The sequence below is a fragment of the Vicugna pacos genome, unplaced genomic scaffold (assembly GCF_048564905.1).
Source record: "Vicugna pacos unplaced genomic scaffold, VicPac4 scaffold_113, whole genome shotgun sequence".
In the NCBI taxonomy this organism is placed as follows: Eukaryota; Metazoa; Chordata; class Mammalia; order Artiodactyla; family Camelidae; genus Vicugna; species Vicugna pacos.
This window is the reverse complement of record NW_027328793.1, coordinates 365,894-375,128: the sequence shown is the minus strand read 5'-3', so window position 1 is coordinate 375,128 and position 9,235 is coordinate 365,894. Positions and strand designations below refer to the sequence as shown.

The window sequence follows — 9,235 nt, the reverse complement described above, 5'->3', positions numbered from 1 at the left end:
CTCTGTGGGCCCAGAGAGGTCATCAAGGACCTTACAAAATACCTTACATACCTCAGGGTTCAGGAGTTATGGTTCCTTATCTCCCAGAGTTTCCCTGTGCAGAGCGTCTTTCAGGTATAAAGCAAAGAAAATGGAGAACGTCTTTCCTTCATCAGTAACACCAACTTGCATCTCGAGTCAGAGTCGCCTGGAGGGGCTGTTAAAGCACAGATTTCCAGGCTCCTCGCTGGGGATTCTAATTCAATAGCATGTTCAGATCCCAGGGGATACCGATGAGCACACTTGGACTAGCACCACGTGAGTCCCCAAAGCCTGTCTGTAGGAGTGGTGCACGTGGGAAACATGCCAGCCTGTGCCCCCTCTTCCCGGTTCTCACCCTGCCGATCACAGTGGCTTTGCCAGGAGTGGGCATGTTTACGCTGCACTGGGGTTTGCGGCGTGAACGAGAGGTTCATCTGTCTCCAGATGTCTGAAGGTCCTGCGAGGGTTAGGAGAGATGAGATTTCCGGCTGCCTGCAGATGGCTCTTCCTAGCACAGCGGGCCCCGAGAGGCTGAGGCTCTGTAATGTGGCTGGTTGGCTGATCACCTGGGGGGGGATGTTTAAAAATAGAGCTTCCTGGGGTACATCCTAGGAGACTCGGGCGAGCAGCCAGGCTTGGGACCCCCTGCGTGGAGAGCAGCGAGGCACCAGATGGGCAGTGGAGAGCTGCTCTCACTTTTAACGATTCTTGGATTCAGCTCTAATGATTACTCTACTGAGCAAATGATTCCCCAGCAGGAAATTGGACCATTTGTAAGTACATTTCCTCGCTGGATCCCTAAAGTCAGAGTTGATAAATTCCTCTTGCATTTTCCAAAGTGGTTCATTTCTCTCCCAGGGATAGTTACCAGCCAGGACCATCTGGTCATGGGGGTTCATCTGGGGTGAAGCGTCCCTCGGGAATAACACTGTCCACGGCCTCTGGGCAGTGTTGAAAGGGGAGTGGACAACAGTCACCGATGAGCAAATCCCAGAGAGAACACTTCCCAGGCAAACTCAAAGTCAGGTTAAAATTGAGGCAATGTTAGATAATTAGCTTCAAGGAGCAATCCCTCCTCTCATTTATCACACGTGGATTTGAGGACGGTGGTCTTCCCTGGAGTCTCCTGGTTCACCAGGAGATGCTTTCAGAGCGTCACTGGGTGCCATGCGCTGTGCCAGGTGGGCTGCATGAAGGTGACTCGGGTACAGTCCCTTCCCTTATGGCAACCACTGTTGGCGAGAGGCAGGCACTTAACATCTAACTGTAAAGGCAGCTTAACTCCTAGAGCAGCGTGTATCTGGAGCAGCCTCCCAGCACGCTCCACCCTTGCCCGGTCTCATTTTCTCCATAGCAGTTGCCACAGAAATGACTGGCTGAGTACTTGCTTATGCCTCATCTTCCCTCTTACAGCATAAGCAACAGGAGAGCAAAGAGCAGACCGTTAGATCCTGCCATCTCTCGGCCACTGGATGTGAGCACCTCAGGAGGGGCACAAGTGCTGCTCTCTGCAGCTGAGGCCTTCCAGGAAGGGGCTGCCCCAAATCTGGGGCAGATGCTTTGGGAGGAGGTAGCAGCTACAGTGGTTCTCAGACATTAGCAGACATCAGGATTACCTGGAGGGCTTGTTAAAACACAGATCACTGGGCCTCACCCTAGAGTTTCTGATCTAGTAGGTCTAGGATGGGGCCAGAACTTTTCTAACAAGTTCCCAGGTGATGCTGATGCTCCTGGGCCCAGGACCACACTTCGAGGGGTGGGGCATCAGTGCAGCCGTCACAACTGACCCAGCGGACAGGTGGAAGGTGACCAGGTAACAGAGGCAGGGAGACTTCTTAAAAGTGACCCAGGTGAGAGGAGATGGGGCTCTGAAACAGGCCACAGCAGTGGGACTGGAAGAAGAAAGAGGGTGCTCCAGACACACGTGATGATGGGCGGGGCTGGATGCAAGATGGGACACAGGAGGAGAGGCAAGAGTCAGAGCAGCCGGAAGGATGCAAATGCCAGGAACCAGGATGGGCATGGGGTGGGGCAGAGGAATGGCATGTTCCTTTGGGACCTGCTGCTGGGTTTTCACTTCTATAGAGACCTCCAGATGGGAATGTTAAAAAGGAAGTTGAAATGCAATTCACAACTCATGAGGGAAATCTGAGCTGCAGGTATAGATTTGAGGGCCTTTGGGGTAGAGGTGTAAGCTGAAGCCGTGGGGCTGAGTAAGATTAGGTAAGGCTGGCTCATTAAAGAAAGAGCAGTGATGCCCCAGAAGGAAGCCAAGAGACTCGCTTGGAGTGCTGGGCAGAGACAGAGAGGAGTGGGGTGCTCCGAGGTGCATGAAGCAAAGGGACAGGAGGGTGTCACTGGGAAGGGGCAGTACCAGATGTCAGGGCATCTCAAAAACTGAGCCCGTATCTGAAAAATTCGAGGACCCCTCAAAGTAGCCATCCCCAAGCGGCGGGGTTGCATGTGAGGCGTGAATTAGAGGAACTGGTCCACACACTTTCAAGCCCATAGTTTTTCAACTCCTCATTTTACTTTGCCTGTGCAGTTTTAGTTTTCCTTGACGATAAAGTCGCCTTCTGGTTCCATATTGGTGGAACACGCACAAGCAGAAAGAATCTCACCCTGTAGACACACGTGGGGCGTAGGAACCATCACGACAGGAGGCGTTTCTTCTCAGAGCAAAACCAAGGTGGACAGTATGATGGCTCATGGTGAAGCTAGGGGTCAGCTGGTCTTTCTTCAGTTGAGGCATAATTGACTTACAATATTGTATTTGTCGCAGATATACCACATAGTGGTTTGATATTTTTATACATTATGAAATGATCACATTGTCTAGTTACCATTTTTCATCATGCAAGTTATTTCACTATTATCAACTAAATTCTGGGGGCAGTTTTTGCACCTCTAAGCTCCACGGTGGGAAGACAAGACACCATGTATTCATCTTTTTTCCTCTGCATCTGATACTGATGTAGACCCTCGTGGAACCTTGAAACCCCTAGTGTTACAAGAATTAAATGGATTCTGACAACTTGTTTTGAACTATTTGCGGTAAAATGCTGCAAAGAGAGTCGATTGCTGTGAACTGAGTGTCCCCAGGTGATAATTGTGTCTTTCATAGGTGGACAGTTTGTTTAATTTGTGGTACCTGTTTTGTCGTCTGGGTCTTTGCAGACCCTGGTTTTTGAGAACACGGGGATGGAATCTGATGAGACTCTGATGAGTCAGGATCGAGGTTTACTGGCTCTGCCTGCTGTGAGAACACACACCAACCTGTGCTCTGTCTTCACAGTTCTGTACGGAGCTCAACCAGCCAATCCTGCCCAACATCCGCAAGTGGAAGGGGCCCCGAGGATGCTGGAAGTTCATTGTTTCAGAGACGCCCTCGACTCAGCTCCAGAAGGTATCCTCATCTGCAGAACTTGGATTTTCTTCCCATTTTCTTTTCCTCCCAACCCTAGACATTTAAATGTTTCCTTTGCCAACATCCTTGGTGTGATTTTGTATTTCTGCCCACTTTTTAGCTCTTTGCCATTCATTTCAAAATGCCCTGGTTCTCGTTTCCTGTTTGGATCGGGAAGGGACTGCCGCCCAGCGGAAATGGGAGTTTGGGTGTTGGGAGGAGAGGAGAAATCCTGTCTGGAACCAAGGCCACAAGTAGGGTATTTCTGTCCTTTGTGCTCATAATCCCTTCTCCACGGTTCCAGCCACTGCCAAGTTTGTGGCGAGCCCATGTTCATTGACTGAAAACTTCAGACCCACTTAATTGCGTGTGCACTCTTGGCTTTCAGTGGGAGGAACTGTGCACGTGGAAATGGTCTGTGGGAATTTTCAGCCGATTTTAATTTTGCATGTTCTTTCAGTAGGATCACCCATCTGGGTTTGGGTAAATCTCTGTATATATAGATTTTCACTCTGGCATATCATATTCAAGATCGGTTTTTATTCACTTGAAATGTTCAGTATCAGTGGAGTTGTAGATTTAAAAAAAAAACCCGGCTAATTATGAGTGGAAAAAATGTATCATCATATAATTTTTCTATAAATGCAGATGCTTTATTTTTTTCTCTCTAGTATTCCTAGTATGCTGGTAAACACACATGAATGGTGCTTAGCTGAGTGATGTTGAGATTTGAGGCTTTTAACTGATAAATGTTTACTGGATTAAAAGTATCCAGTCATTTATTGACAGTAAGCTCTCTTTTTAGCTACACCTTAAAGTGTGACCTATGTTCTATTTCTCTGGCTTTTGGAGTGTGTAAATGGTTGCTGTAGGTGGGAGCCAGCGTGCATTCACAGGAGGCTGGAAATACTGTCAAACTGGAATGTATCTGGTCTTTACCACTCAAGCCCACAGCTGTCCCTTCTCAGTCCACATGAAAATAACAATAATGCCCCTTTCCTTTTTTTTAATAGCACTTCACACATAGGTAGGTTCACAAGGCTCTTAACAGCGCATTTAACGCTTTTTATTCATTCATATTCAACAAATCGTTAGAAAGGCGACTGCATGCCAGGCACTGTGTTACAAGCCAGATCTATATGGTGACAAAAACAGACCCAGCCACCCAGCCCAGCTTGTTTTCATTCATTGCATGTCCGGGGATCCGAACCTGAGCCTGACAGAGCCTGTGGTGGGGACAGGCCGGGTAACCGGACTCCAGGTAGGGTGTCAGGGCTGTTGGAGAACAGCAGGGAGGCCCAAGTTCAAGCCTCTTAAACCTCGCAGCTTCAAGTCCTTCATCTGTAAAACGGGAGCAACTAGCCCTCTCTTCACTCACAGGATGGCTGTAGGATTTAGAAAGATAACGTGCATTGAATGCTTGATTAACAGGCACGGGTGGCAGACAGGCCCGGTGGTGCTGGGCAGGGAGCGGGTGCCTGTCTCAGGTTGCCATGGAGAGTTGTGGGCCAGTGGACAAATCTCCTGGTTTCTCAAAAGGTGCCAATATCTGGATTTTAATGTGAAATTTCCTGAATTTTAAATGTGGGTAGATCATTTTAAAATTATTTTAAACACTGTCTGGATGTAACAAACAGTGTGCAAGTCACAAATGTGCCACCTGGACCGCGGAGCAGCAGGAGAGAGTGTGGCAGCAGCTGCCGTTTCTCCAGTGTCTGAAGGGACGTCCAGGTGCCTCCTCCTTGGTCTCCAGCCTCACCCCCTGGTGGAGGGGCGGTCCACACATGAGAACACTGAGGTCTAGTGAGACAAAATGATTTGCCCAGAAGTCATCCAGCTGATGCGAGGTGGGGTTCAGGCCCCGACCCAGCTAGCGCTCTCTGACTCTAATGCCCCCTCTCCTCCCACCACGCCATGTTGAGGGCAGCTCTTCTGGATAAGGGCCCACCTGAGCTGGGGGCTTGGGAAAAGCTCCCAGAAGGATGTGAGGAACCAGTAGTGGAAGAAGCAGCAATACAAGGCCAGGAAGGCCCAGTCATGCTGGGAACATAGGCGAGCAGGCGTGCAAGGCAGTGATGAACCGGGAGGTGCCCACCCGGAGGGCCCCTGGGTTTTACAGCAGAGGGTGACCTTAGTGGTACTTAAGGTTACTCTGGCACCACCGCTTGGGAAACAGTAAATTGGGGGGAAGGGTGTATCACCCTCTGATCCAAACAGGGCAAATCATATTTCCTTCACTCTACACCTGAGAAAACAGGTTTAGAAAAACACAGCAGCTCCCCAGAGATCCCACCGCTAAGTGGCTCAGGCGGTTCTGAGACCCAGGTCTTCTCATTGTTAAACTAGTGCCCCCACGAGTGGGTGGGCAGGTCGATCATTTTAAAATAGAAAGGCGCACAGCAGGCAGAACGCTGTTCCTCCCTTCCCTCCTCTGCCACACACGTGCGGCCGGGACTAAGCTGAAGCTGGCGACTCGGCCAGAGCCCACTCAGGATATGCAGTCACTTCTCCTTTCGCAACGAGCATCGCTGCCCCCACCGGGTGACACTGCTGATACCCGACCCCTGCACAGAGCCCCCAGCAGCCGGACTGGCGGTAGGGGGAGACTTTCCTCTTTCCACAAGGCACCCGGTGGCAGCAGCAGGAAGCAGGCAGATTCAGAGTGGTCCCTCTGATGGCCAGAGACCTTGACCCTGCTCACACCACCCTGTCTGTCTGCCCCACTCACTGGCCCTCGCAGCGCACTGCCCTGGGGCTTCAGACCCCCACATGGGGCCCCATCCACCTGAAGAGGACCCTTGACCGGTTCCAAACCACTGAGACTGTTACTCCTGACCTCTGTTCATCTAGCACATGTTTATTGAATTTCTGCTAGGTGCCAGATCCCAGCTGTTGTAAGCAAAACCACCCTTTGGATTCTCGTATTTGATCCTCAGCATTGCCACTTACCAGCTATGGGGTTTTAAAGAAGTTACTTAACCTCTCTGAGCAGCTGTCTTCATCTGACAGATGGGAGTGTGAGCAGCTACTTCATGGGGTGTGATGATTAAAAAGATAACTCCATGCCTAATCTGGGTCCCCATTCCCGCCCCATCCCCTCAAAAAGAGAAGAGCCCAGGCACCCCTGGCAGTATGTGAAGCTCCCTGAAATTGCCGGTCTGGGAAATTGGGTGGGGGGACAAGGAGGCACACGCTGTGGCTTTGGGTGTGCTTTTGTCTCGGAAGCAGCCCCTGGGCATGTAATCTCAGGACCCAGAGCAGAGCTTGCTGCTCCCCATCGTCTCCTCCTGGGCTCACCTGCCTCTTCCTCCGCTCAGGGCTGAGCCCTGCCACCAGATAGACCCCCTACACACACTAACCCTCGTCTTCTCCTGCAGGGGCCCGGGTTTGCGGGATTCCTGTGGGACACAGCAGCCGGGGTGGAGCTGAGAGACGCCGCCTGGCAGGAGAGCTCGCCTGGCAACGGGCACGGGAAGCCCGTGGGTCCCAGCCCGTACCTTGCGAGGTTCAAGGTACCGCTCATGTCGCCGTGAAGAGCCACTCCGTCTGAAAAAAGGGAAAAAGGCCCTTTCTGAACTGTGAGCTGGAGAAGCTCATCTTTTGCCTTGGTTTTCTTCTCTCTGGGCTGGGGCAGCACACCCTCCTGGGGCTCCCTTGGCTGGGGACCACGTCCAGAGCAAGAATGAGAGGGATCTGGAGGATCTGTAGCTCTGGTCACGTTGACATGCGGGCGGGAAGGTCAGGGGGCTGCTGCCCAAACCTGACCCACCTCGGAATCACCCGGAGAGATTCTTAAGATCAGGGGTTCCTGGACCCTGCCCCAGACACACACAATGTCTGGGTTTCAAGCTTCAATGCTTCTTCAGTCTTCCCTGCACAGGGGTTAACGAGGCTGGGCATTTGGGACTCACTGGATTAGAGGGCAACTGGACTTCTCTGAGGACCCTCTCTCTTACCAGGGAGAGGGGGGACTCTGAAGGGGTCATTTGGGCTTGAAAGGGGCTCAGAAGGAGCTTCTGGGCAGTGGAGCCAGGGAAGCCCTATGACTGACACCTCCAGACAAGCCCTGTCTCACCAGAGTCCAGAGCAGCAAGCAGCCAGATCTGTGCTCTCTCTCTAATTTCCCCAGACATCCCTGGGAAATATTAATAAACAGCAAGCAGTCAGAAGCTGGGCAGCAGGAGCAAGAAGAAGCCAGCAGTCAAAACAGATCAGCAAGTCAGCAGTTGGCCTTATCCCTGTGAAGTCACAGGATCAGGCAGCGGTCCCTGGCCATAGCACTTAGCAAGCCACCTGCTGCCCACCCCGCCCACCCACCACACGCTCCAGAGAGGTTCCGTAGCCTGCGAATTGCTGCAGACCCCAGCACAGTTTCTGGCAGCGCCGGGCTGGGGCAGCCAGTGCTGGGGCTGTGATGGCTTTGGTTGGGGTCCAGCCCAGGACTGTCCCCCTCAGGCCCATAGCTGTAGAGGCACTGGTGTTCCGTGTGCGCGTGCACACACACACACACACGCACACCCCTGGGGTGTCTGTGGGTTGTGCTTATGGTGCTGATGTGGAATTCAGCCAGGTGTCACCGTTAATACCAGTCTTGCCTCCACACTGGATCCCTTTTCTCTGTAAAGTGGCTGTAATGGTTTTGGCCAAGCAAGGCAACAGGCAGAACCAGCCAGTGACGCTAAGAGGCAGGCTGTTTTTAATGGCCAATGAAAAATGCTGTCAGGTCACGAAATATTGGCCAAGGCGTCCAAGTGAAGCGATCGCCTCGACAGACGCGCAGCCTGCCGCACTTCATGGCATGTCGCGGGCCAGACAAGTGGTAGGAGCAGAGATGCGGCTCACCTCTCCACACTGGGTTTTCCTGCCCACAGCCTTGAGGTGGTTCCCCCACGGTCAGAGCCACAGCTGCAGAGAGAGCCCTCCACCCTCCAGGCTGGGCGGTGGTGCTGGCACATCTGTAAGGCAGAACTGGCAGCCTCCACTTCCTGCACCCTGCTGCTGCTTGGCAGCGCTTACTCTTTGTTGCCATGACAGACGGAAGGGCAGGTTGCTGAACTCTGAGCAGCTGAGCAACGCTGCGGTGCTCGAGGACCGCCCGCACTTCGCGCTTCTGCACCTGTGCACCACGGCCACCCCTGGGGACGCGGCACAGGCATAGCCTGCGCTGCTAGGGTCCGGCCGGCTGTCGTTCTCGACATGTCTGAAATCGGGTGACAGCGCGCATCAGGGCACAGTGGTCTCTGGTGGGAGAAGAACATGTAGGGGTGGGCAGTGGGGAAGGAGGAGGGTCCCAGCAGTGGGTCCTGGCAGGGGATGGAGGTCTGGCCCTTTGCCTAAGAGCCCCAGGTCTTTGGTAACAACCAGTCGCTAGACCCCCACTTCCCCCGTGTTAGTTGCTTAGAAGAGAAAAAGCAAAAAGCAAAAATTTGCCATTTCCAGATGTGCCCAATTTTCCAGGCCCAGGAGGAGCAGGTACGATGTCGGGGTGCACTGATAGAACAAGATAGGTCTCTGTCCTGCAGGGGGTCGGAAAACCCTTCCGGTGCCCATCTCCCAGGGTGCGCCAGCCTCTGTGCTCAGCGCTGGGCGTGAAGCTGTGTGTGAGTCAGATAAAGCGGGAAGTAAGAGCATCGCGCCTGTCCTTGATGTGTCCTTTCCTCTTGCCCAGGTGGGAAGTAATGACTTGATCCTTGTGAACCTTCACCTGGCAGCCCTGACGTTCCCAGGGAGCGAGAACCCGAGCAGGAATCACAGCGACAACCACCGCTAGGCCAGCTTCGTGCAGACCTTGCAGGAAACCCTGAAAGG

At 52.7% G+C, this 9,235-nt stretch overlaps 1 protein-coding gene across 1 annotated transcript; it reads left to right on the top strand.

Moving 5' to 3' along the window:
* Positions 1–692: 692 nt before the first annotated feature.
* Positions 693–9,235, top strand: LOC140694941 (endonuclease/exonuclease/phosphatase family domain-containing protein 1-like). The gene is made up of 4 exons (XM_072957935.1): positions 693–794; positions 3,317–3,427; positions 6,805–6,939; positions 9,096–9,235. Exons 1-4 carry the CDS (start codon positions 693–695, stop codon positions 9,195–9,197), a joined length of 450 nt encoding a protein of 149 aa, XP_072814036.1. The 3' UTR covers positions 9,198–9,235.

Bases quoted from the DNA above. Each gene is read 5' to 3' on its own strand.
- LOC140694941 (XM_072957935.1), top strand. From the start codon at position 693: ATGGGCAGTGGAGAGCTGCTCTCACTTTTAACGATTCTTGGATTCAGC. The intron at 3,428-6,804 runs GTATCCTCATCT...CTTCTCCTGCAG, and splicing joins CCTCGACTCAGCTCCAGAAG to GGGCCCGGGTTTGCGGGATT. The intron at 6,940-9,095 runs GTACCGCTCATG...CCTCTTGCCCAG, and splicing joins CGTACCTTGCGAGGTTCAAG to GTGGGAAGTAATGACTTGAT.